At 45.3% G+C, this 27,831-nt stretch overlaps 1 protein-coding gene across 1 annotated transcript; it reads left to right on the top strand.

Annotated features, from left to right (window-relative positions):
- The first annotated feature begins 638 nt into the window (after positions 1–638).
- On the top strand, positions 639–23,619 carry DGAT2 (diacylglycerol O-acyltransferase 2). Its single transcript, XM_085074447.1, has 8 exons — positions 639–798; positions 7,482–7,601; positions 8,582–8,689; positions 9,496–9,566; positions 17,025–17,229; positions 20,343–20,517; positions 21,186–21,388; positions 22,190–23,619. Exons 1-8 carry the CDS (start codon positions 654–656, stop codon positions 22,342–22,344), a joined length of 1,182 nt encoding a protein of 393 aa, XP_084930573.1. The 5' UTR covers positions 639–653; the 3' UTR covers positions 22,345–23,619.
- The last annotated feature ends 4,212 nt before the right edge of the window (positions 23,620–27,831 follow it).

Raw genomic sequence — 27,831 nt, 5'->3', positions numbered from 1 at the left:
ATCTAAGGGCTGGAGCCCTTCTGCACTGGAGACAGGCTGGGAGATCTGGGGGTGTTCAGCCCGGAGAAGGCTCCAGGGAGATCTCAGAGCCCCTGCCAGTGCCTACAGGGCCTCCGGGAGAGTTGGAGAGGGACTTTGGATAAGAGCCTAGAATGACAGGACAAGGGGGAATGGCTTCCCACTGCCAGAGGACAGGGTTAGATGGGATATTGGAAAGAAATTCTTGGCTATGAGGGTGCTGAGGCCCCTGGCATAGGTTGCCCAGAGTGGATGTGGCTGCCCTATGCGTGGAAGTGTTCAAGGACAGGTAGGATGCGGCTCGGAGCAACCTCGTCTAGTGGAAGGTGTCCTTGCCCGGGGCACGGGGTTGGAACTGGATGAGCCTTAACGTCTGCTCTAAATCCAAACTGTTCTGTGATTCTATAAAACAAGGAAAGAAACAGGCTGTATAGGGGTGGACCCCTGCTTGTCCGCCCCGCTCCCAAATCCCTATCCCACGCAGAAAGCTGCATCACCTGGGCCAAGAGCTTCCCCCCACCGCTAAGTCCGGGCTAAAGGACCCGGGCGTCCTGCCGGGCCGGGCCGGGCCCGCCCCTCCCCGCTCTTTCGCTCTTTCCCTCCTCCCCCTCCCCCTCCTCCTCCCGGGGCTATATATGGATACGCGGCTGGTATCTTTCCTACTCGCTGTAGTGGGGCTGGGGAGCCGGTGCGCTTCTTCATCTCATGGCCCTATTCGAGATCTAACCACCCGTCCCACCATGAAGACCATTATTGCTGCCTACTCCGGGGTGCTTCGAGGTACCGGAGGGGCGGTGGGAAGGGGTGGAGATGGGTCCTGGTGCCGGCAGCGGGGTGCCGCGGTGCGGAGCAGCATTCCGGTGGTTCAAGGGCTGGGGTGGGAGCAGCGTCGAAACACTCAGCTTTATGATATTCCCCCTTATTTTGGCTTTAGGCACGTTGTTCAGGGGGAATAGGGAGGGGGAAGAGCGATGTGTAATGGCGGGGAGGCAGCTGCAGCGTTTCTTGCATTTGAGGATTACAGGTCTCTGCGGACGTTTCGGGTTTTAGCGAGCTCGGAGGCTCGGGCTGCGCTCCCGGCGCTGTTGGAAACGGCTCTGGTTGGTTTAAGTAAGTTTGCACCTTGGCAAAATGTGGGCGTGGAACACTTGCGTATAAACAAATCTTTTTTCCTCTTTTTGTGATGGTAGGAAGAGAAGTGTAGTAGTTTTATTGGCGCTGCATGGCTGATAAAATTTAGTCTCAGCCTTATTTTCGTAGAATCACTTAGGTTGGGAAAGGCGTCTTCATCAAGTCCAACTGTTTTGTAATACTGTATTCCCAACACCTACATCAACGGGAGAAGGGAAAAAAGGCAACATACTCAACATACTGCTATTTGTTCTTGTTTTATAATGAGAAGTGAAGATTCAGTGCTCAGCAGGAGTTTCGTGGTAACAAACTGCCCCAAGTTTGCTTTCACAGTCCTCTGTGCTGGTAAGTGACTTGTCGGGAGAAGTAGAATGAGTGCCTCTGGCTGACACCCATCGTGGGCAGAGCTGAGGCAGACACCGAACACTTCCCTGCACGCCGGAACATGTTGATTAAAGGCTTTGGAGAGACAGTGGAGGAAATCCCAAACTACAAGCTCCCTTGCATGCTTGTAAAAGCATCTCAAAGGATCTTGCAGGAATAAAATCAGCAACTCTGTATGTTTTGCTACATAGAGTTTTGTATCCCTTCTTCAAGGATGCTTGTCTAGAGAAAGGTCAGGATTTGCAAGCAGCGGGGGCTTTGCACGAACATGCACTTGGACAACGATTTACCCTGTGGTTTGTGGAGGGTGATTCTTTTGATTTGTGGAGTGATTCTTCTGTGTTGTGAAAGGCTTTTTGCCCTCAAAAAACAAACTGCTAATACCTCCTGGGATGAAGAGACCTGTGAAATGGCTTATTGATTAAGCAAATCATTAGCAGAGCTGAAAGGACATGAACCTGGTGAATTAACCCCTGAGGTCTTGCTTTTGCAACGTCCTATCCAGTCGTGCATGTAGAGCTGCTCATGCTCATCTCAGCCAGAAGGATATTAGAGATTGATCTGGAGGACCAGTGGTGAACCAACTGGGGTGAAGACCTGTGTGTTTTTCCTGTACTCAGATCTGCTTCTTAAAATAACTTTTCTTGCTTACACAACTCACAGAGGACAAGTTATGTTTTCAGTTGAGAGAGGTCATTTGAATTAGCAGCATCTGAACTGTTAAACTGAGAGTTAAATGCAAACTAAGTGCAGAGAATAAAAAGTTCAGGAAGCCTATAAAATATGTAGGGTTGACCTGAGACCTCAGCAGCCACCTTGTTAGCATGTTAATGAGGGATCTAGGACACGTGCATAATTCAAAATGGAGTGTGGTTTAGGGACAGTGATTGGCCTTATCTCTAGATAATCCTGATTATGATGGAAAGCTGTCTTAACTCTCCTCAGGTCAGTTTTCCTCTGAGGCACCTCGTGGGCAGTGATACTTGTGCTTTTAAACTTTTTCTGCATGCATTTCTGCCTGGGGAGACAGGAGATGTTGCCTTGGTAACTGTAGTGTCTGCCACCCCATTGCCGGTGCTGTAGCCTGCTTGGGCAGGAAGGCACAGGACTGGCTTCAAAGCCAAATCCAGGTGCCTCCCAGAGGAGCTCTGACTTGGGCTGGGTTTTGGGGATGGTGATATGGGACCCTGCAGATCAAAGACTGGCAGAGGTGATGTGGTGTAGAGGTTCATTCATGGGACCTCATGTACTACTTGACCATGTTGGGGAACTCCCACTACAGAGGATGTGTAGAGCAAACCCATTAGACTTTTTTCCCTACGTTGCTGAATTTTTTCCCCCCAAACTATTTTGCCTGTGCAAAGGGCTGACTTTGGGGTGAGCATCTGAATGGCTCATACTGTCCTTTCATTTTTCATCTTAGTGCTTTCCTGGCTTGTCCTGGTGCTTGTGAATTTGGCTGAATTAAGTCTGATCCTATTTAAAAACAAGCAACAAAATAAAAGGGGTGTGGGCATCTGCCTCTATATCCATCCCTATATTTATGTAGAGGAATGTCTTTGGATATCAACCTAGTATTGCACAAATCAGAGCAGATCTTGGTTGGATCTGCCTAGGGTTGGATAATTCTCTGAGATGCCTGGTCAGGTAGCAGGGGTTTTTGTCCTTTCATCTTGACCTACCCCAGTTTAGCCAGAGGATGCCCAGGAGGTCTCCTCCTCGTGTTTGGCAGAGCAGCAGGGAAGTCTGTCTCATCCCTGTCTCCTGAGGAAAGATGCTGGTGTGGCTGGAACACTGAAAAGCTGTCCTGTGCTGAAGTGTCTTTTCTAGTGTTGCTTCATTTGTCAGAAGGTTGGGATGAGGAAGATGAATTTTCTTAGCTTTACCTTGGAGTTAGTCTTACACTGCATGTGAGATTTACCAGACCTCAGTTCTGCTTTGGGGTGGGCAGCCTGGGAGATCCTGTTTTGGGAGAACAGGATCACTGCTGGTTACACTGAGGTGTTTTCTCTTGACAAAGTTGCCTGGGAGGTGAAGGTCTGGTCTTGCTCATCTGAAACCCCTCTTTCAGAGCTCCCGTGTGTTCTAGACACACTGATGAGCTGAAGTAGAATGGGTCATTTTCTCTTACCCAGACCTGTTCTGTTTCGCTAATTTAAATCTAAGCTTGTTGGCTGGTCTGGGCCAGCTGGGTCTTGTGGTTACATCAGTTTAACCTACATACAGCTATGAGTGTGGAGACTGAGGGCTGAGTTTTGTGCTGTGACTAAATGCAGAACTAACATGAGAAATGTCATGACAGATTTATTAGGGCTAGAGAATCCCAGCTCCTTCCTAAGGGAGCTAATATAAATTTTAATTTGTGTGTCTCTGTTAACAATGTTGTTGACCTCCAGCTGTAGACACACTGTACTGCAGATTATATGGGATTATTGAGTAGCTTCCGGGGACAGGAGCAAACTGTTCTAAAGCTGTGTACAGGGCAGGATAACTATACTCCACGCTGGTTACTCGTTATTTTCTTAACAAATTTTTTACTGTGAAGTGAATATGCTTGTGCTTGGGGCACCCAAATAAACCCAAGACACAGAAGAACTTGTGTTACTCAAGGGGTTTTACAGGTGTAGCAGCGTGCTGTGTGGACTCCTGCTCTTGCATGGGAGGCTGAGTCCTCCTGAATATTCTAGTATTGGTCTGTTTATCTTATCTAGCCTTGTTATGCCTCTAGTTTGAGCTTCTCTGCCAAATATGTAGCTCAAAATGTCCATTTGCAGCTTATGCTTTGATGGCTCTAATATGATTTTCCTCCAAATAAACCATGTGAAGCAGTTTAATTCTTGGTGAAGAATTAACATGCTAATTGTCTGGAAAAGGTGGCAGATGAAGTTTGGCTTTAACAAGTGTCAGTGTATTTTTACTTATATGTAACACTTTTACTTCCTCTCACTTAATTTCTTTGGCTGACTTTTAATTAAGTCCTGTCAGTTGGGTTTTTCTGGTGCCCAGGTGTGAAGTCCTATTTGCTTCCACTCTTGGGATCTTTGATTCTGCTTCTCTGCCTAGATAAATCATGTTGTTTGAGTAATTTGTCTGAGATAAACTGTGCTGGAAGAGCATCAGATGCTGAGTCCTGTTTTGCAGGAGTCAAATGCTCGGTCAAACCATTTGCTGACTCCAAGATCTCCTTGGTAGCAACTCCAACCTTTGATGTTCAATGGAATTAAATTTTAAAAGTGTAGTGAGCCCATCACCAATTGCAGGACAGCTGGCTAATGTCCCTGAGCTTCCTTGAAGGCTGGAGATAGCTGCTGTCCCTAGCAGCAGGGTGGTTTCCTGGAGAAGTTGCTACTCTGCATCTTGATAAGGAACATCCTGGAGATCCATGCATACCTTGGTGCAGGGAGTATCCCATCAGTACTTCAGGGAATGGGCTGCAATGTGAGCTGGGGTGCTCAGGATCCCATCTGAGATCAGGAAAGTATTGGTAAGGTATGTCCTGTGTAGACATAATTTGCCATGGCTGACCCCACCAGTCATGGAATGGCTTGGGTCATCTAGTTAAGGCTCCCCAGTGAGGCTTTCCAGTTCTGGGACAGGCACCTTGGAAAATACTCCAGGGGCTGTGCTGTGTAGCCAGCACAGGGCAAGCTACTATCTTCAGCAGTAGAAGATGGAGGTTCAGGTTTCTTCAGGATCTAGAATATTTTCTTGGGAAAAGACTGATAGAAATGGATACAAAATGCTGGTGTAGGCAGTATCCTTCTTCTGTCTCAAAGTTAGTGGTAGTTATGTCTACTGGGTCTTTTTAAACTAGGTTATTAGGATAATTTGTTTCCTGAAAATTAGGGAAAATGCCTTGAGTTTTTAATATATGAAGGGTGCTTGGTATGGGCCCACAGGTGAGCCCTTAAAAGGAAGTATTTTCTCTAATGGACTAAGCCAAAGTGTCACTGTTGGGTTATTCTTCTGTGGCTGAGTGCCAAACCCCCATATTTCTGTTGACTTGTCAAAGCTCTTCTGCTCTGTGTCACTAGTAACTGGCCTGGTTCTCCAGAACATGGAGTGTCTTTACAAAAATGCCTCCTGGCTACTGAGGTGGAAGGTGAAAGGAGGCAAGGCTTGCATGAGTGGTTGGATACACAGTGTCAGGTCTGACATGATGAACAGCAAACTCAGGACTGTCTGGAAAGAGTTGTCTTGGCACTAAAACCTGTAAATGCCTGGTTGTTGAAATGGGTTCATTTTGGAGTGTTTGGTGCAAAGGCAGACCTGATGAACTTGCCAGGTGTCTCCTCTGAGGATTCCCATAGTCCTTTCCATGGCCACTGGGCATCTTTCATGTCTTAACTGGGAATTAAATGTTAATATTCAGCCCATGGGAACAACTGACTTTTCTGGAGTGCAGAATGTTGTTCTCTGTGAAGGATGTCTTTGCTTTCAGCAAATAACTGACCCAGGACATCACTTGTCCAAGTACAGGTGCTTGGAGTTGTCTGCCAAACCACTGCCTTCCCTGTCTGCAGGATTTGAATGTGAACTTCATGTGGTTTGGAAAACAAGTTGACAGGTTGACTTGTGCTACCCAATACTGGTCTATTTATGGGACCGGCAATGCCTACAATTTGTTTAAACATCTAGAAAATGCTCAAGTACAAAATCTCATTGGGAGGGATAAACAAACAGTTCTTCTCTTTGGGAAGAGGATAGGGATTTAGCTGATTCAAGGCTGGAGTATTTGGTTTATGAAGTCAAAGAGGTTTGGCAGTGTAAATGCAGGTGTTGGAAGAATAAAATTACATGGGGCTGGGCTTCTATTGTGAGTCACAAATAACCTCTAAGACTTTTGGCTTATTTTGAGGACATAAATATATGGCCAGTGACACCACTATTGCTAAAAGCTTTCTTTAAACTTGTATCTGGTAGTCCTCAGTCTACATCGTCTGTCCATGTGCAGTTTTGTATGGTTTTTGGGATAGCAAGTTCCTGGAGCTGTGGCCCCTTGGCAAGAATAACAGGCTGATCCTAAACACAAAAGGAAATAAGTAAATATACGTGAGCTTGATTTGTATTTTGGCCAGTTATCAGAGTGCTTGTAAATAAAGTGATGAAGAAAAGTGAAGAAAAACCCACTTGTAAGTGCTTCTGGAGGTTGTTGAGTATATTGCCAAAAGCTGTAACTGGTGACTCCTTTTAGAGAAAGCAAGTCTTTCACTTCAATGTTTTATTCTCTTTTGGTTTTCTCCCCACTTGAATATCCTAAGCTTTTACAAGAGTGGCCTTCAGCTTCTTCCTTCTTATTTACTGCTTTAGGAATGCCGATAGCTTTCCTTACTTGTAGAGCTGTGTATCCTCAGGGTTGTGGGTTGAGGTGTTGCTCAACCAGCCCATGGGCTGTGAGCTGAGTAAGGCTGGGGCACAGAACTTTCCTTGAACAGCACTGGGAGTTGTGCAACATGCCTTGTGAAGGGGTGGATAAGAACAGCTCAGTCCACAGCCTGGTGTCTGCTTGCCTGTGGTTTGAAGTAGCTGATCTTTATCTTACTGCAAGCTCATGGGGTTCCCTCTTACCAAACACCACTTTGAGGAACTGGCAGCTTGAGGTGAGCGTATATGTTAGAAACATGTGTTAACATCCTCTGCATTTTTATGGTCAAGTGAATAGAGGCTTGATCAGGTGGGAGCTGATGGTTACCAGTTAATCCCCTCCAGTATTCTGAAAAAAGAAGTATTGCCATCTACCAATGTCCAGCCTCTTCCAGGATGTCAAAACTCAATGGAAAATACTGGCTTTTAGCAAATGTTGCTCTAAAAGCAAACTGCACATTTATCTAAAACCTCTTATAAAATAACTTGGATTTGATGATCCTTCCTTCTATGATTCTATTTGACAGGAAAAATGTTGTTCCCTTTTTCAGTGTGCAAATGTAACTTTATTTTTCTTTCCTCAGGCACGGGATCGAACATTCTGTCTGCTTTGCAGGATTTGTTCTGGCTATTGAAATCCAAAGTAGAGAAACAACTCCAAATAATCTCTGTGCTGCAATGGGTTCTCACTTTCCTTATCATGGGTCAGTAACACCTTTTGGTCTAAAGCAAAGGGGTTTTTGCTGTAATTCTGGAAGAATTTTAATGCAAAAATGTTAACTTTTACTTAAGTGGTAATTACTGGATGTGTACTGCAGCAGGGCAGTTCCTGGGATGTATGGATATTGTAAACCAGTTACATCGGTATTTTCAAGAATAAATTACTTTTCCTGGCTCTAGAAAATCATAAGAGCTATGGAAAGACTGATTGATGTTTAGCTCATGTCTATGTCTACTGTGCAAATAAGGCTGAAACAATTGTCTTACCTGGCTTGCTCACGGGAATAGCCACAGAGAGTTCTTAGAAGCAACTGGCAACTGATGCAAGTGATTACAACAGGAATGCCTTCCTCTTGGCTTGGTCTCCTTCCAGGAGGTACCAGAGATGGGCAAGAAGTGTCTGTGTTAGGCCAGTAAAAGAGTAAAGACCGTTTGTCCATGGTACTTGGACTATGTGATACCTCAGGCTGCTCTGCGCCATTGGATTGTTCATAATTAAACAGGAGAATGACTGCACTTAGCATCTGTCACTCTTCCCCTTCCCAATACAGTTTGTGCTAGAATGGCAATGTCATTTGTGGGTGGGGTCCTTGGCACACTGGTGGGATGGCTGATGTAGAGGTGGTGTAATGTGTGGCAGATGTGTGTAGGTGTGGGAAAAAAACCCTTGGTGTGGGCCACAAAGAAATCTTAGTGCTCATCAAATCTATGGAAGAAGCTGTGCTACCAGGAGATAGATAGAAGAGATGCCTGGAGGCATCAAGTGGAGGTTGAGGTTTTCCAGAGTTCTAGAGGAAGCTGCTTCAGCCCTACATGAGGGGTTTTTAGCCAAATCAAATTTGATTGGGGATTAATGACATCAGATTGAGACTATGACTTCAGCATAGAAGGGTCAAAAGGCAAGGGGTGTAAATGGAGACCAAAACCTGATGCAACCTTGTTTTCTTCTTTTGCACCTCTCCAGGTATTGCTTGCACTTTAATCCTCATGTACATACTTTGCACAGATTGCTGGGCGATTGCTGCTCTATATTTAGCCTGGCTGGTATTTGACTGGAATACACCAAAGAAAGGTAAATATTGTAGAACAGGTCCTTGCTGTTAAAGTATCCCTGTTTCCATATGTGGACAAAGAAGCTCTTCCTTATAATGGATGACTTCCATTCTTAGTGGGACTTGGCTGAATCACTGACCAAAAGCATTATTCAGTGAAGCATGTAAATGTCAGCCCGTAGCTTGAGCAGTGACTGCCGGTTTTATTGATGCTGAGGGCAACATAAAATTAACATTCATTAATGCTGTGTAATTTCTGGCTTTTACTAACATATTTATAAGGCACAGGTTTTTTCTGTAATTCAGAAAGATCTAAAGATTCAAGACCTTGCTGTCCTCTCCAGCTCTTTCAAGGTTCAGATTGTGATGTGATTAAGATATGGCTCCTCTATAGAGTCAGTGTTGCTGCAAATTAAGCAGAAGACTTTATTTCAGAAAAAAATATCCTGTTAAAGCCAGCTCTGGGAATTGGCAGTGGTAACACGCTTTGTCAACTACTTCTAGAGGCAGATTAGCACAGTTCTCCATTGCTTCAGGATGACTGAAATCGTCCAGGATTTTGGCCTTTCCCAAAGGTTGAATCTGAGTGTTTCTGGTTTGAATTGTAGAGTTGTCTACCCAGAATTTGCAGTCAGACCTTAATTTGCTCGAAGTACTCGAAGTTCCAGAGCATGCACTGATTTCAGTGAATGATGCAGGTGTCCCACTTGCAGGTATGGAAGTGTTGATTCCTGTAGTGAAACAGCAAATTCTGGAGTCCTTTAGACTTTTTGATGGACAACCATATGGAAAGAGCTTTAAAAATATGATTCATTTTTCTCAACAGGGGGAAGAAGATCCCAGTGGGTAAGAAACTGGGCTATATGGAGGTACTTCAGGGATTATTTTCCAATAAGAGTAAGTAAAAGTTTAAATCTATACCCTGGGATTTAACTGCTTTAGTGTCTTGTTGTACTGGCACTAACATATCTGTGACACTGAACTATAAGGAGGACATGGCGCAGTTACCATTGCCATACTACTGCTTGTGGCAGCTGTGGTTAGAAGATCTGATATGTATCACCAGTGATGGCAATGTGATTGCAAGAAGCTACTGCTTCTAGTGGTCTTATCAGATTTCTTGAGGCGATCTGCAATCCTTGTTCATCTCTCCAGCTTCTGGAGACACTGGCACAGGTTGTCTGAACAAGTGGTGGCTGCCCCATCCCTGGGAGTGTTCAAAGTCAGGCTGGATGGGACTTGAAACAACCTGGTCTAGTGGAATGTGTCCCTGCCCATGGCAGGGAATTATATTTGGATGATGTTTAAGGTTCCTTCCAATGCAAATCACTCTGTGTTTCTCTTCTGTGCTGCAGCAGAGTCCTGTGTAGTGCCTGACCCTAACTCTGTTCCCCTCTCAAAAATCGTAAAATCTAGCTCAGCTTTGGTCTGTTTTCCTGTAACGTTTCTGCTCTAGGATGCATTGGGCCAGAATATCTGGGGACCCTGTGCATCAAACTTCTTAGCGTTTTGACGGGAGTAGTGAGATTTGTCCTCAAGACTATTTGCTTTGGAGAAGGGGGGTTTCCAGCAGTGGGAACAGCTTCAGTTTTCCAGCTTGTAACTTGCTCACTACATGCTTGTGTTTTTCCTGCTAGTTGCAGAAAGAGGACAGGGCTGCCAGTCTGCTCTGGGACTGCAGAAGTAGCTGGATGACTTGGAAGGGAACAGGGGTCAAATTTGGCAAGGAGGGAACTCTATCCTCTTTGGAAGGGCACACAGCTGAAAGGACTATTATGTGAGGTTGTTGGCAAGTTTTATTCAGCTTGAGTATGAGGGAGGGACCTTGATACGGCTTTTGAGCTGCCTATCCCCATGATAGTCCAACCTCAGAAAGGAACAGGGAATCCAATTCCAGCAGGATGGCAAAGCGGCTTAGACTGGATTCTTCATTTGCAAAGTCACTTGAACTCTCAGGGTGCCTGAGTGTACTGTTGGTGAACAAGCCTCTTGTTGTACTCTTAGAAACATAGAACCATTTAGGTTGGAAAAGACCTTTAAGAGCAAGTGTGACCATTAACCCAGCACTGCCAAGTCCACCATGAAACTTGCTGTTGTTAACAGGTAATTCTTGGCAAGTCTAGGTGCGCATGGAAAAATTAACTACCCTTGCACAGGCTGGAAGTCTGAGTCTCATGGCTAAACAGAGAACTGAGCAGGCTCTGCAGTTGAAGATGGGTCTCAGATGTGTTGTGTTCTAATACCAAGTCCTCAGTGCTACCCTAAACTCTACTCTCGTGATATTACCAAGATGTGCTCTGTTGTCCTGGGGACTTGATTCCAAAGGGTCACCTCTAGTGCTGGTTCTGTTGTTTCATCATTCCTTTGATGGCATATTTATCACTGTTGTCATGGAAATGTGCACTGCAGACACCCTAGAGGTCTGATCCCCTGTGGATATTAAAAGTTTGTCACACAGCTGGGTTGTTCAAGTGGGTGTATAGATGAGATGGGGTAGATAAACTAAATTTCACAGCACTTCTAGGTAAATACTTGCTAGTTCACATAGCCCATTTGTGAGAACCTCTTGTGGTTGTAATTCCTTTGCCACTAGGGGGGAGGAGTTGTGAAAGGTTTATGGAGCCCACTGGTAGTTCGCATGCAAAGCGCAGAACATGAGGGCTGACAGCTGAGAGATGACTCCTGCACCTGTTTTGGGGGAACAGCCAGCTGGCTGCAGGGTTGGTAAAAGCTGGTACAGGGATCATAGGGCAGAGAGGTGCTAAAGGTGATTTGTTTTGCAGTTATGGGACTGATCTTATAGCATGAACAATGAAAATATCTCTGGATGCTAGGAATGGTACCAAGAACCAGAATGCTTTGGGCTTGAATTTCCTAAGAGCATGGGAACTCCTGGGTTAAACTAGTTACCTGTTCTTGGTCAAGAGGGAGACTGGTCTACAGAGGACCACTTGTTTAAATGTTCTCTCTGGAAAATTCTTTTTTACTGGATCCTGATCTGTGCAATGGCTCAGCAGGGCTGGCTTTGTGTCCCTGGCTCATGGTTTGTCGGGGCAGTCCTCTGCTGCACCTCATCCTGTGCCGTGTGTCCACTGAGCACTGCAAGGACAGATTACATCAGTGACAGTTTCACTGGTGGCACTTGTAATGCTGAACTCACCTCCTGCAAAGCCTGCACATAGAGCTGTGGTAGCTGCATCCATACCTGCACAGGTACCACCTCTGTCGGCCTATCAGCTCAGATTTAATTAATAGAATCACAGTACAGTTGGAAGGGACTGTAAAGCTCACCCCTCTGCTATGGGCAGGGACACCTTCCACTAGACCAGGTTGCTTCAAGCCCTGTCCAGCCTGGCTTTGAACACTCCCAGGGATGGGGCAGCCACAGCTTCTTTGGGAAACCTGTGCCACGGCCTCATTGCCCTCACAGGGAAGAATTTTTTCCTATTTGGCTTGCTGTATTGGAGCAGCTGCATGAGAATCATGCTTTGCTCCGATGTTTGAGCTGAATAGGCTAGTCTCACTGGAGTCAGCAGTGACTCCCAGCCTGAAACACCAGGACTATTGTACCTCTACCTGGAGATATGAGGTCAAGTTTTGTAATACCAGGTGGATTTGGAAAGCAGCCTAAATTTGTCTCAGTTACTTAGCATGAGCAGTGGCTGGCCACATTCTCTGGGGCTTCATGCAGCTGCTCTGACAGTAATAAGCTATTTTAGGGCACTAGAAGCTTAAGTTTGTCTGCTGGCCTTGTAATGGCTGGCCTTGTAAATAGTGCTTTAAGCTAAGCAGTGCATGAAATGGCTGAGTAACGTTCCCGTGAGCAGAGTCCTGGACCTGAAGTGACAGGTGAAGCCCAAGCCCTGGCACGTGGGTGCATGGTGCTGGACTGGAGCAGACAGATCCCAGCAGCCTCCTAAGCACATCCTGCTGATCTGAGGATGTTATGCTGGGAATGCCATGGTCTTAAGGTCTTACTTAGGTAAAGAAGCTGTTACCTGAACATGTGAGCATCTCCATGTGCAATAGGGCTGCAGATCTTTGGCTCACCTTTCTCAGGCTGTGAGCACTTCAGGTGTGTGCAGGAAGACCCACTCACTGCAGTGGGAGAGTGGGCATCTGGCCAGAGCAGGAATTGCTGCAAAAAGTGTCTTTTTTTTTTTTTTCCTTTTTTTTTTTTTCCCCCCAAGCATTTGACTTGTATTCTGTGTCTTGGCTGGCTTCCTGGCAAAGCTCCTCCTTAGTTGTTGTACATGAGTTACAGAATGGAAATAAAGATGTTTGATTGCTATGCCCTAACCTAGTCTGGGGAAAGGTGCCCCTGCCCATAACAGGGGGTTAAAATTAGTTTAGTTTTAAGGTCCCTTCCAACCCAAACCATTCTGTGAATCTGTGACATATATAATACTGGGAGACGGGGTGGTGTCTTCAGGTCATGGCTTGCACATGGCTTGCTGGGAAGGTAAAATAATTTCTTCCATAATGCTGCTGGGTGTGATGCAGCTAATTGCAGTTGTTGAGTTGTTTTCTCAAGCTTATATGCTCACAAGAACTGCTGCTTGGAATCCTGCAGGATGAGCTTTGTTTTTCTGCTCTCTACATGCTTCCACAGTCAATGCTGCTCAGCTCCCACCCAAACAACTGATTTTTATCCTGCTCTTTGGCTCCTGGTGCTGAGCAGCAGTGGTTCTGCAGTCCCCTTTCTCCACTACTGAATGTGCCACCATTCCTACAAACAAAATTGGCAATACGGTTCTTTGCCTGTATCTGGCACTTGGATATTAACACTTGTTTTTGTTTTTTTTTTTTACTATTGCACTGGCTCACTGCTTCTGTAGTCTGGCTTGGGTCTGTGTAAAGAAATCTGTTATTAGACAGGTGGATGGACTTTGCTCCCAGAGAAACAGGTTTGGTCTCTGACAGCAGCTGCAAACAGGTGTGTTAGTGCAGTAGGGTCAAAATTCAGCTTCCCTCCCAGTACTGATTGTTGGGCTGGGATGCAGCGGGGATGTGCTGACTGCCTCACCATGGGAGCAATGAGGCTCCAAAGAGCTGTGTGGGACTGGAGAAGACCTTGATGGCAAAAAGAAAAACCAGGTGGAGGTTCAGAAGAGTTTCAATAGTGTTGTTCAGTGTTTCCACAGCAATTCTACAGCAATTCCATGGGGGAGGCTGGTAACACTGCTTGTCAAGGGGAGATGTTCAAAGAACCAGCAGTGAATGATCAGCCTCCTGAAGAGAGCTTCAGGCATGAAATCATAGAATGTCTTGGGTTGGAAAGGACCTTTAAATGCATTGTAGTTCCAAACCCCTCTGTTCTGTGCACTTTACTTCCTTCAGTCTTGCTTGAGTCTAGAAAGAAGTGATTAACAGTACTACAAAAATTCCTGCTTCTAGATTAAATATAGGGAGAGGTGAAGGTGTTGGCAGGTCAGACCCTCCCTGGGCTAAGTTTGTGCATTAGCAGATCCAAGACTTCCACTTGCAGAGAACTGCCCAGCCCTGTCTGAATTCCGGTGGTCTTAGGTTGCTTGACTTGGGTGGAAGAACACATAGAACCACTAAGGTTGGAAGAGACCTCAAAGAATGAGTCCAACTAATTCCAGTGTCTTTTGGGAAATTTTCACCAAATATCTAATCTAAACCTCCCTTGGTGCTACTTGAGTCTGTGTCTTCTTGTCCTGTCACTTCTTACCTGGGAGAAGAGACTGACCCTCTCCTGCACTCTTCCCTGTTTACCTGCTGTGAGCCCATGTGTTGTGGAACAGATGTGGAGGGCAGTGGCAGCCTGCATGGGACAAACAGGGAAAAGCGCATGTGTATGAATACCAGACTAAATTTCAGCCCTTCTCCCTTGCTGTTGGTGAGTTGGATCCCTGTATACTCCTTGCCCAGCTCCTGCAGTGGTGTGGGTGACTGATTGCTGTGGGTATTGCCAAACTTATGGCTCCATAACAGGAGGTCTTGGAAAACAACCACACTGATAAGGCTGCAGCTTGGCTGGGGCTCCTATGAGGTATCCAAGCAATAGGCTCCACTGGGATCTGGGTGTCCTTGCATGTGGTAGAGGGGCTGGAGCAGGAGAACAGCATGTCTTCAGTATGTGTGGTTCTGCCAAGCTCAACACGCAGATGTCTCATGCTCCAGAATGACAAGGACAAACCCTTTTTCAGCTGTCTTTCTTATAAAGGAGCTATGCTTGGTGCAGGTGAGAGAGGAGGCTTGGAAATCACCACCTTGCTCTGACAGGAGCTTTAAGGAGGAGTGAGTGTCTGCTCTTTGTCCAGCCAAGCCACATGTGTCTGTATCTACCAGGCCTGGAGTCATAAAGTCAGAGTATTGTTCAGGTTGGAAAAGTCCCCTAAGATCATCAAGTCCAACCATTCTGCCGGAAGTGCCAAGGCCACCACTAACCCCATGCCCAGGTGCCACATCCACACAGCTTTTAACTCCCTCCAGGTAGGGGGAGTTTACCACTGCCCTGGGCAGCTTGTTGTAGAAGTCTCTATTCAACTGAGAAAGAGCTGGTAGATGGAGGGGTTGCTTACCATGTCACTACTTTTTTCTTCTAGTTTTTCCTGAAGAATGGTTTTTGGTCTGTAGCCTGTGATCCCTGTGAGCTCTTCTACTCTGGGGAGTGAAAGCAAAGTCATCTACTAATTGGGAAAGGAGGGAAAGGGGATGAAAGGATGACTTGGTGTGATATGGGCAGTGGGGCTCTGCAGAGCTGTCGCAACCACAAGCCTCTGTACCCTCTTCCTGGAGCTCTTTGTGACCTCAAAGCCAGAGGAAATTGTGAAGAGCGCCACTCAGCTTACTGAACCTGCTGCTGCATCATGCCTGTATCACAGCCACTGTTTTAAATAGCACATGAGCTGTAGCTTCATCTAGGGACAGGGCTGGGAATGGGGAGGAGAGAATTACGTTTCTGGGCATGCTGCTTTAGTGTGTCGCAATGGCACTTCAGCTCCCTGTAGCATGATCCCACAGAAAGGACTTGTGTAGTGCCAAAATACTTCTTGTCCAAGGCAGCAGGGTGGGTAATGCTGGTGTGACATCTTGGAAATCTGGGGTTTTGTTTTTTATTCTTAATGGAGCTGATGCAGAGTGGCCTTTGCATATGCAGTTTGAGGGATGGGGTGCACTTGTCTGTCACCTCATGCCAAAGCTGCAACTTGTGGGTCTGAGAGCTGCTGGGGTGTTGCAGTTGGCAAAAAGTGGCACTGTTGCAGCCTGAAAAGAGAAAATGTTTAGATTAGATATTGGGAAGAGATTATTGACTGAGGGTAGTGAGACCCTGGCACAGGTTGCCTGGAGAAGCTGTGGCTGCCCCATCCCTGGAATTGTTCAAGGCCAGGTTGGACAGGGCATGTAGCAACCCGGTCTAGAGGAAGGTTTCTAACATATAGAAAAAAATTAAATTTGATCTGTTTTTGTAGGATGATGCAGTAGCCCTGCTGTTTCGTGCTGTGTGTGTCCTCAGACTGCTTGTGTACTGCCCAGGGAAGATGTTCTGACACATGGGATGTTGCTGCTACCTATAGCATCAACAAAACCCACTCTGGCAGTAGTATCAGGGAAGGGGTGTTCTGTGCTAGCCTAGACAGCTGTGGAGAGTCCATGCTGTACAAACAGCGGAACAAAGGATTAGGAATATTGCACAGCCTAAAAACAATATGATCACAACTCCTGGAGCATGTCCTGCAGGAATCAGAGCTGGCTTCAGGTGTCTTGCTGGCCCTTTGGCATGTAGGCCAGGGTAGAACATCTTAAAAGGAAAGATAGTTCCTAGTGGTTACCACCCTTCTGCACATTTTCCCACTTGGAAGGTGGCCAACAGGCACATTCACTGGTTGGTTCTTTTTTTCAGGCGTTAAGTGAACTTGCTTCTGCTATGAGACAGTGATGTTTATGTTCTTCCCCTCTCATACTGGGATGTGAGCCACTAATGTGCTGAGAGAGGGCCTGGAAGGAGGCGTAGCTGTGGCTACAGGACTGAAGAACTTGGTTGGTTTGGGCAAGAGGTGTGTAAGAATTCCTTAGGAAGGAGTAGAGAAGCAAAAGGCCCAGGCTGCAGCAACCCAGGCCCTATTCCTACTTGGCTGGCAGGCTTCTTATGTCTGAGATCAGTCTGTTTATCCTGCTCCCTCTCCTCGGGAAAATGAAGTCTAAATGGCTGCTCCTACCAGAGCCTCTGAAATCTGGGAGAGCCCATACATGAGCTCTTAGGATGTTCTCCCTGGTGGGAAGAGAGACAAAACCTGGAGGTATGAATTTTTTTGCTTCTCCCATTTTTATTTGCTACCTGAAAATATCCATCTTCAATTAAGCTCTTTTTTTTTTTTTCTTTCCTAGCTGGTTAAAACCCACAATCTGCTGACCACCAGGAATTACATTTTTGGGTACCATCCACATGGCATCATGGGCTTGGGTGCCTTTTGCAACTTCAGCACGGAGGCCACGGGTGTCAGCCAGAAATTCCCTGGGATCCGACCATACCTTGCTACCCTGGCTGGGAACTTCAGGATGCCCATATTGAGGGACTACTTAATGTCTGGTGGTAAGTGCAAGCACATTGTGCCATTTCTGCCCACGCCCTTGGCTCTGAGCTGTCTTAACCTCTTTTAAGTGAAAAGCTGTGTTGGAAGCTCACGTAATCACCTCCTACTGGTAGCATCACCCAAACATTGCTTTCATATAGTTGTTAAGAGGAATCTGTGAATAAATGTGAGAAATCCTGTCTAATGGAAGGGGTCCCTGCTAGAACTGCATGGTCTTTAAGGTCCCTTCCAACCCAAACTATTCTGTGATTCTGTGAATATGACTAGTTTGAGCTGCAGGGACTGCTGGTCCTCTGTGTTCATCCTTAACTCTAGGATACTCTGGTCCAAAGGCATAATAAACATATCTGACGTCTGTAGTTGTAGAAGGTGGAGACATGGAACCAACTTGTCCTAGTTAGTAGAAGGTGGTACTGGAAGAAGTTGCACTGACATAAATACTGAGTACCCGTGGCCAGCTCAGCTCCTGGGCTCACTGCCACATGACTTGTCACACATCTGTGTTTTGTGGTGGTGGCAGATGCCCTCTCCACCCAACCGCACTGCTGGGTGCCTGCCAGGGGTAAAGAGTCTGGGGTATTGCATGGTTCCAGCTATTCAGAGAGCCCCTTCTCTGAATGTGTTTCTGTAGATGGATCACATGGATTAGGCAGTGATGTAAGTGTGCTGAATTACATTAATATGTCTGTTTTAATGGGGTCCAGGATTTTAATGCTGAAGGGCTTGTAAGTTATGACTAGGCAGAGGAGGCAGAGTTTAAAATCTTTGTAGAAGCAGTGTTCTTGCATGGCCTCAGCTTCCTTTTCAGAGTGAGGATGCCTGTCAATTAGAGGTGAGGTAGTAACACTTAAAGACCATGAACTGAACAATCCAGTAACCTGTTTGCTGTTTCTGCAACTGATTCATCAATAAATGACTTTAAAATAGCTATCTTAAGTACCATGGCTGGGAAGATGATAGGAGTAGCTGTACCTGGCTCTGATTTGTTAGAATTGACTATTGACTATTTCTGAGATCAGTGCCTTAATTAAGTGAGGGAGAGAAGAACTATCTGGATCTGGTGCAGAAAAGGTGTTTGTCCCTATCTATAAAGGGCAGTATCTCAAGCTGGTTTTTATCTTCCTGCGCTGATGTTAGTTGCTGTGTGAAGTCCATAATTTGGGAATTCCACAGGACAGCAATACATGAGAAGCTGGGATCTGCTTCCCAGTCTGTCTCATCTGTAAATTTAGTTGTGTTGCTTAAGTTTCCATACAGTCTTTCTATATTTTAAAAAACCATCTTCAATCTGCTCAGTATGACTGGCAGACAAATCTAGTGGCCAGCCACAGCTGCTTTCTTCTTTTTAGAAGGAAAGTGGAAGTAGACATTAGCAAAATCATTGCTGGCTTGGCTATATCCCTGAGCATTGTGCTTAAACCAGAGGGAAATTGTGCTTCCTCTGTTCCTAGAATCTAAGCAATACTTCAGGTGTGATGAAATTAACCTTCTGAAAGCCATAGAACTAGCCATATACCACAACTTAAGGGTGATAAGTGGCCTTAACACTACTTGGAAAGTGCTTAGAATTCCCTCAATCCTTTTTTCTGTGGCTGAACCACTTCAGGTGAGATAACAAATACTGACACTGTACCAATACACATAGTTGGTTTACAGCTAATAAGAATTCTTAATTTTACAGCCTACTAGAGGTTAAGGTACAGCTGGGGTCCTATAAGCCATGAGGAGATGACCAGAAAACTATATACTCTGTGTGAATGTGCTAAATAACAGAATTTACCTGTTGCCAGTTGTCTCCCTGTCTCATTGCACTTTCTGGAGAAAGGGTTTGATGCTGTGAGCAGCAGTAACCTTCTCCTGCTAACAAGTGTGAAAGGGCTGAACATAAATCTGTTTGCCAGGCCTGTGTAGCCAGCATGAGCCTTGGTGTGGAAAATGGGAGAAGGATGAAAGTTGGAGCAGTGAGCATAACCTGAACCTTTCAGAGGAAAAATGGTTAGAGAGATATAGCTGTGCTGAAAGACACTAATTCTTCATCCTCAAATCCAGCTTATCTGTCTCAAGTGTGGTCTGCTCTGTTCTTATTTCTAGCTGGGATAGGTGATGACCCTGATGCCCAGATAGGAATCAAGGCTGGCAGACTTGTCCTGTCTAAGTCCCCAGGGCCTGTTCATTTAGGTCTTGGCTCAAGTAATGAATTCCATGAGATGTGCAAAATCAGCTTCTAAGATTAAATAGTGTATTAGGTCAATGATCTAAAGTACTCAGGCTAGATGTGTTGTGTAATGGGAATGTAAATGATGGCATCCCACTTCTCCTTGGCTCATCCTGGCAAAAAATGTGAGGCAGGAGCAAGTTCAGACACCAATTGTAGGATAAAAGCAAAAATTTCAAGAGCAGACAATCAAATTTCTTCACATTTTTAGAGCAATACAGAGGAAATTAAAGGTGCTGTCTTTGGGTTTTCATTTTCCTGGAGTGGGGACTGCTGCTTTAGGGCAGAGATTGCTTAGTAAAGCTGAAGGGAAGTCCTGCTCTTTCCAGTGTGGGATAGAGGGAAACACCTTCCCAGATACTTCTCTCTGAGTATGGACTTACCTAAGTATTCTGTCCCTTACACCCTTTCCTTCCCAGGACAACAAAGGATTGTAAGAGCTTCATGTTATTTCAGATCTGTCTTAAAGATTTGTCCATTTATTCTTTTTGTATCATGAAAGCATTCTCTCACGGACTCTCATCCATCAAAATAACACAAGTGCTTTCTTCCTCACTAAAGGTAAACCAAATCCTACAGTGAAGTTTACATGGAGGGAGGATGTCTGATACCAGTGCCTTTGAAATCGCTAGGTACAGAAAATCTTTGCTGAAGTCTTTTGATAAAGGGAAATTTTTGAGAGCTGATGTTTGTGGAGTTTATGACCAGGTCTAATGCTGCCAGGTCTGCTAATTTAGTTGATGAACAGGCTGCCTGCTAATACCCTCTCTGACCACAGGGAGGTTGGACAGCTCAACTTGCAGTCGAGACATAAACTTTGTGCTGTAAGTATGAGAAGATCCTGAAGTCACCAGCCAATCTTGTGGCATGACCTTTGTGTCTGTCTCCTTGACCCAGGTATATGTCCTGTGAACCGTGACAGCATAGACTACATCTTGTCCAAGAATGGCAGTGGCAATGCCATTATCATTGTGGTTGGAGGGGCAGCAGAATCCCTCAACTGCACCCCAGGGAAGAACTCCGTGACACTGAAGAACCGGAAAGGATTTGTGAAACTGGCTCTACGGCATGGGTAAGGGGCAACCTCAGTGTTGGAGCAGTACTGCTACCATGCAGAAGGTGATTTTATTTGAACAGCTTGTCTAGGTGAGAGTGTCCCTGCTCTGTGCAGGGGGTTAGGGTGAGATGGCCTTTAAAGGTCCCCTCCAGCCCAAACCATTCTGTGATTCTATTCTCTGAAGAAGCTGATACCTTGGAGGGATTCTCCTTTCTGCAGTTTTGCTGTATTGTGTGGATATTTGCACAGAGCGTCAGATAAGAGTGTCCTCTGGCTTCTGCCCCCGAGCAAGGTACAGGGGTAGAGGGATCCCTGGGACAGCAGAAAGCTTCCAGGGCAAGGAGACACAGGTGTCAGTAACCTGCATGGGGATCAGTTTCCCTTATCCCCATGTGTCTGAAAGGAGATGTCCATCAAAAATAGGAGTTGAGTATATATGGAAGCATGTCCAATGCCTGACTGTGCAGTGTTCCCCAGGCCCATTGTCAGTACAATTCTCTTGCATGCCTTCAAAGTATATCTATTATGTCATGTCAAGTCTGGCTGGCTTATGTCAGTACCTTGTGCTGCAAAAAAAGCTCCAGCAACTGTGCAGCCTGGCACAGCACACAGCAGTGAGTGTGGGGCTGTCATATGAACCACAATCCAGGGGGTAGGGTCTTGACATATTTCTGTCTTTCTAGAGCGGACTTGGTTCCTGTCTATTCCTTTGGGGAGAATGAAGTGTATAAGCAGGTGATCTTTGAAGAGGGTTCCTGGGGCAGATGGGTTCAGAAGAAGTTCCAGAAGCACATTGGCTTTGCTCCATGCATCTTTCATGGCCGTGGCCTCTTCTCCTCCAACACCTGGGGATTGTTACCTTACTCCAAGCCTATCACTACTGTTGGTAAGGTTTTGGTATAGACATGCTGTGTGCCTCTCTAGGTAGAAGAATACTTGAGTCTGTGTTGTTTACTTACTGTTGTTTGGTCTTGATGTCTTGACCTTAAAGTGGCTTTCCCTTCTATATAAAACCTTCCAGCAAAACTGAGAATGAGCTAGAAGCAGTTCCAGAGGCTACAAGCCTTCAATCATGTTCTGCTTCCAGGCAGTTTTGCAAGAAAGCTCTTCTTGGTAATTTTGGGGGGTTTGGGCTATAGGTTTACTTTCTCTGGCCTTGGATAGCTAAAGTCACAAGCAACCTGGCCGTCCATGCTCCTAGAACTGGCCAAGTGATACTGTCTGACAGTTGAATCTTAAAGCCAACCCTAAAACTTGCATTTGAATCTTCCAACCCAAAGCAGTGAGGCTTTGAGGGAGGGGGGAAAAGAGGTCAGCTTTGCTTTTGTGGTGTGTATAGGGGAATACATAAGAACTGACTCTTGCCCCTGTTAGTCAAGGGGGGGGGATTTATCACTCTGCTGTAAACAGAAGGGGGACTTGAACAGCCACCTTGAACAGTGGAGGCATTTGTGTAGCTAAAGCAAATCTGGTGTTGCTGCAGATGTGATGTGGATCCTTGTGGTGGGAGTGTTGTGCTTCAGAGCTTGGTAAAGCTGGGAGAAATCAGGCAAGCCTCTGCTATAATGGCTAACTGTGCTGTGCCAGAATCGATGTGCTGAACTACCATAGCTGTGTCCATAGAGGACAAATATCCAGGTTGTAGGAGCATTTAAGCTAACGTGGATTTGTCCCTTTTTTTTATCAGTTGGAGAGCCCATCACTATCCCCAAAATTGATAATCCATCCCAGAAGGAAGTGGACTTCTATCATAGCATATATGTGGACTCCCTGATCAAACTCTTTGACAAATACAAGAGCAAATTTGGCCTGCCAGAGACTGAGGTCTTGGAAGTCAACTGAAGGCACTGGTTCAGCAGCACCTTCTCTTAGAACCAACACATCTTTCCCAGGAGTCCAAGTTGTCATTGTGTACTTGAAAGCACGTGTGAATGTATGTATCCTTCAAAAGCAAGTGTTTAAAGTATTGCTAGACCACTTTTAAAAATAATAAAGAAAGGCTTTGCTTTAGAGAAATCCCATTACAAACATCTTTTTATTAAAAAAAAAGCACAACTTTCCATTGCTGTGAGGATTTGGATGGGGTAAATTATTGCCTTTGTAGTCTGCTATATAATGCTGTTGGATCACCAGCAATGGATTAGAAACATTCCTACAAGTACTGTACCCAGTAGCACAAGCTATTTTGGGAGAGTAGGATCCCATCTGGTTTTCAACCAAAAAAGCAGCAGGTTGATGCGAGCAGCATGGCAGTTATATTGGTGTGTTGCACAAGAGCCCTGTTAAGACATGTGTATGTAGCACAAGGGTATTTATGCTTTGAAAAAGTCCTTTCTGGAAGTACAGTTGGGCTGCCAACCCCCCTGGTGCAGCATCTGTGATAGATGGTACAGGAAACCAAGTGGGAAGAGTCAGGTGAACCTTGATCCATAGTATAGTGGGTGATTTGGTGGCTGTAACTTCACCACCATATTTGGAATGTCTGTTTAGAAGCAGGTATGTCCCAGGTGCTGTGTGCAGAGAGGCTTGTAGCTGGAAAATGTGACTTCTTCATAGCCACAAAATTCCAAGGATAAGTTCTAGGAGCAGTGGGATAGTGCAATCATATGGCCCTCATGTTGCAGAGCCTTAGGATAGCCCATAGGGGGAAAATGCAGTGGGACTCTTGATACAAGTGTTTTGGATCCCAGAAGTATTTGGGGAAGATTTAGGAATAACTTCTGGCCAAAATAGGTTTTCAATTATTTCATCCAGTGAATGTAAAGGAGTAGCCTTTGCACACATAGGATCTAAAGTGAGCTACTTTTAAAAGTATTTATAAAATGTTTATGTGGATGTTAACACTGCTCGTAGTGAGATTTCTTCAGAGTACAATTTGTTTATGTGTAAACCTGAAACATTGCACTACTTGCATGTTTGACCTGCCTTTTCAACCATTCAGTTGAGTGTATCTTGAGCTCTAAAATGTGCCTTTCTTCCACGCAAGAGGATGGTACTGCACATTCCTGGAATCTTGCCTCTGAAGACAAATGTTAATCTGTCATATTTGATGGATTATTGTATTACAGAGTATCAATTTTTGTACAAATTTCTAGAAATAAACTTGGGCAAAAATAATGGGCTGCTTTGGTCCCTTTGGTGTTGCAGGGTATGTGGTTGGTATTACAGCAGTAGTTTGTGTGATTGCAGTTGTGCCTCTTTTTCTGTGGGGAAAAAAATTTTGTCTCTCCAAAAGCAGACTCACACCAAAATCATCTCTGGAAGTGTGTAGTGGTGGACCTGGCAGAGTTAGGTTATCTTAGAGTTAGGTATCCTAGAGGTCTTTTCCGACCTTAATGATTTTGTTCTACCATCTGCATTCTCCCTACATTGGACAGCCAGGATAGTTAAAGCAAATCTTTGTGGTTTAAGGTTGGGGTTTTGCCTGTGAGTGTGCAAGGAACTTTGGCATCCTCCATCTGTGGACTTCCTTTTACTGAGCAGATACAGAAAGCTCATGCCCTATTGCTCCTCATAGCAAATTTCTTTGAGTTTGGTTGCTGCTGACAGGAAAATTAATCCACAAATGCCAGAGGTTTATGTCCAAAAAGGAGACAGAGGAGTCCTTTAACTATATTAATGAATAAAGGGAGAGATCATGGGCGTTTCCCATGGGGTCTCTCAAGTTGACAGAGGATGCAGCCTCTTTTATCCTAATTCCCGGCAGCAGTTCCCTCTCTTTCCCCATTGGCTGAGGAGGAAAGGAGGTAGAGGCTTCCCAGAACGCCTAATTAATATACATCCCCCTCCCCAATACAGAAACCCTTAATTTACATTCCCCTTCTTCCTATGTCTCTGCTCTTGTAGTTCATTAGCACAGTCTTGGGTAAGTCAAATTAGGGGAATTCCTGTGGAAATCCTACCCATCCTACCATTGTTTCTTCTATCTCTCGGTATCCATCTTATCTTACCAGCAGACTCAGGTCTTACCTTTACCAGTCATTTGTTTGTAAATACACTCCCTTATTCCTTTCACTGTCTAGAACAGAAGATGGTGGACTGCATCCCTGGTCCTCAGGTGAAGAAATCCTTCTAGCCCCTTTCAGTGCTTAAGAGGGGGCTTTGTAAAAAAGAGTGACTTTTTTACAGAGTGTTTAGTGATAGGAGAAGGAGCAAATAATAACTTGTATAAATAGGCAATAAACCTAAGTGGGGAGAGATTTAGATTGGATATTGGGAAGAAATTCTTCCTTGTGAGGGTGGTGAGGCCCTGGCACAAGCTGCCCAAAGCAGCTCTTACTGCCTCATCCCTGGAAGTGTTCCAGGCCAGCAGCCTGGTTTAGTGGAAGGTGTCCCTGCCCATGTCAGGGGAGTTGGAACTCATCTTAAAGATGAGCTTTAAGGTCACTTCCAACTCAAACCACTCTGTGATTATTCTTGTCAGAGCCCCTAGACCTACGATGGGAGGTGCAAAGTACTCCAGAAATAGCCCACAGTGCTGGAAAGTTCATGTGGACTCTTTTAGTCACAAGGGAGGTTTTAACCTGTTGTCCTTGGCTGGGGCTGGCCTGTGAGCCATGGAAGTAATCCAGCAGTGCTGGCTGACTTTCACAGCCTGACAGTGCTGTTCTCCAAGGTGAAAGCCAAACTACTTCTTTGCCCTTTTCAGGCTCGGCCAATGGAATTTGCTCAGGAAGATAAACCTGGTGTGTTGTTTGCTTCCCCTTTTCATCACCCCTAGTAGGATTGATTTATATCTGTTTTCTGCTAGCTGACATTAAAGTTGGGTTTCCAGTGACTTCTCTGGAAATGCATAACAAGAAAAGCTCTGCCCAAACCACTTATAACTACTTAGACGAGTCACTGGAGTCCACCTTAGAGCATTCCATGAACTGGAGTAGGTCAGTTCTTGCAGAGCTTTTTCCAGGCAATGTTTTTGATTATCAAGTTTTATATCAAAGCATAGCTGCAGACTGCAACTCCCCCTAATGCAGAGGAGGGAGAGAGTTATTTCAAATAAGGCTCCATTCCTGCAAGAAGGGATATGCTAACAAATATCCTGTAATTTTCCATACTGCAAGGTTGGAGCAGCTCTGCCCAACACTTGGCTGTGCTGGAAGTACTATTAATTAAAGGCTACCATGAGACTGACAGTGAACATTGCTCTTTTTTATCTATCCCCAGTCTGTGAAAGCGGAATTTTTGTCTGATCTCAGCTCGTGCCCAAGGTACCAGCCCAGGATCTCTCATACAATAGTGTTCAGAAAACCAAACGCATCCTGGGCGGCTGCTACAGTGTGGGGTGTGGCTGTTGAGGCAAGCATGACATTCACATACAGACACATGCAAATGGCTCCAAGCAAAAGAGAGAACTACCTCTATTACTACGAAGTGTCTTTTATACTATTTTTTGGAATTTGCATTACATGTTCATTGGTTCCTAACTCACTACCTTACAATATTATTGGTTACCTATAATAAGCACATATTCTTACAAAATAACAGACTCCCTCAAGCAGCTGCAGCTTCTACTCTCATCATTTTGCTTCTTGCTTCTGTTGATGGTAGAATTCTCATGGGTACCAATTGATTGTGTCAAGGTCGAAGTCTGTGAGCTCACCAACTAATTGTCAATTCCCACAGTGGGGAGCAGCTCAAGGAAGGTGATCTGGCCTCTTTGCTCGTGAGGCCCCAGCTGCGCTGCTGCCTTCAGCTCAGGAGTCCACAGAAAGACCACATAGACCTGGCAAGTCCAGAGGAGGCTGCAAAGAGGCTCTGAGGGCTGGAGCACCTCTGCTCTGGAGATAGGCTGGGAGAACTGGGGGTGTTCAACCTGGAAAAGAGAAGGCTCCAGGGAGACCTTAGAGCCCCTTCCAGTGCCTCAAGGGGCTCCAAGAGAGCTGGAGAAGGACTTTCAACAAAGGTATGGAGGGACAGGACAAGGGGGAATGGCTTCACACTGACAGAAGGACAGGGTTAGAAGGGGTATTAGGAATTCTTCCCTGTTAAACACTGGCACAGGTTGCCCAGAAAATCTGTGGCTGCCCCATTCCTGGAAGTGTTCAAGGCCAGGTTGTACAGGGCTTGTAGCAACCCGGTCTACTGGAAGGTGTCTCTGCCATGGCAGGGAATTGGAACTGGATGATCTCTAAGGTCCCTTCCAATCCAAACCGTTCTGTGATTTTAAATTTAATTTTATTAATTATAAAATTATACAAACTATTATAATAAATATATTAAAATATACAAATATATAAATAATAAAAATAAAATATATAAAATGATACATTTAATTTTAAAGAAAATTTTAATTTTGTAAGAATGTTTTCTATGAACTTAAGCATTAATTGGAGTTAAAATTATCACCTCTGACTTTGTGGTGGCAAGCATTAGAACAGGCTGCCCAGGGAAGTGGTAAAACCATGATCCCTGGAAGTGAACTAAAAGTTTGTGGATGTGACTCTTGGGGACATGGGTTAGTGGTGGCCTTGGCAGTGCCAGATTAACGGCTGGACTCAATGATCTTAGAGGACTTTTCCAACCATGACAATTCTGTGATTCTACGGTTCTATGACTATGCTGTGTGTTGCTGGGACAGTGCCAGGATGGAATTGCTATGCTCTTGCCAACTGATCTGGGTGACTTTCCTTAGTCATGTTCTGAGATAGGCTTCTGTCCATCATAGACCAGCCCTGATAAAGCTATTTTTGCAATCTCTTTTGAGAAATGGGCATCTTTGGTTTCCTGTGGACCTGTTTTCCCTTTGGCTCAGCAACCTCCCCTTCCTCTGCTTTTGTTTAACTTTATACATGAAGTACATTTGCACTTCTATGGTTAAGATCTCCCTGTCCTCCTAACATTCCTCCTTATACCTGCAAGAGTCCTGATAAATCTGTCCCTCATTATGGGCTGGAAGAGGGGACTTTCTACTTCCATCACTTTTCCCTCATGTATTTACATAGTTTCTGTCCTGTTTTGTCCTCTTTGCCTCAAATCAGAGCTCTTCCTCTGGCAAACAGAACAAAAGGGTACATGAATCAATTTATGGAAAAGGCATGACAGTTGAATGCAGGCCACCTGCAATGATTTATCCCTTCCTTGACTGCCAACCATCAGGCATCCTGAGCATCTTACATGAATCTTGGGTTCAGTTTTGAGCCCATCACGACAAGAAAGACATTGAGAGGCTGGAGTATGTCCACAGAACAAAACAGAGCTGGGGAAGGGGCTGAAGCACCAGAAGTGGCTGAGGGAGCGGGGAGGTGGGGGGGTGGGGGACCTCAGTGTGGAGAAAAGGAGGTTCAGGGGGGACCTTCTCACTCTCTACAACTCCCTGACAGAAGGGTGCAG

This window comes from Lichenostomus cassidix, chromosome 1 (genome assembly GCF_008360975.1).
Source record: "Lichenostomus cassidix isolate B80296 chromosome 1, HeHo_3.0, whole genome shotgun sequence".
Classification (NCBI taxonomy): Eukaryota; Metazoa; Chordata; class Aves; order Passeriformes; family Meliphagidae; genus Lichenostomus; species Lichenostomus cassidix.
Note: the sequence above shows the minus strand (reverse complement) of the source record. Positions and strands in the feature narration are given on the sequence as shown.

What these genes read in the sequence shown, in the direction of transcription:
- DGAT2 (XM_085074447.1), top strand. Translation starts at nt 654, where the DNA reads ATGGATACGCGGCTGGTATCTTTCCTACTCGCTGTAGTGGGGCTGGGG. An exon ending in GGGATTATTTTCCAATAAGA is followed by an intron (nt 9,567 to 17,024) that starts GTAAGTAAAAGT and finishes TTTCTTTCCTAG; the next exon opens with CTGGTTAAAACCCACAATCT. An exon ending in CAAGCCTATCACTACTGTTG is followed by an intron (nt 21,389 to 22,189) that starts GTAAGGTTTTGG and finishes TTTTTTTATCAG; the next exon opens with TTGGAGAGCCCATCACTATC.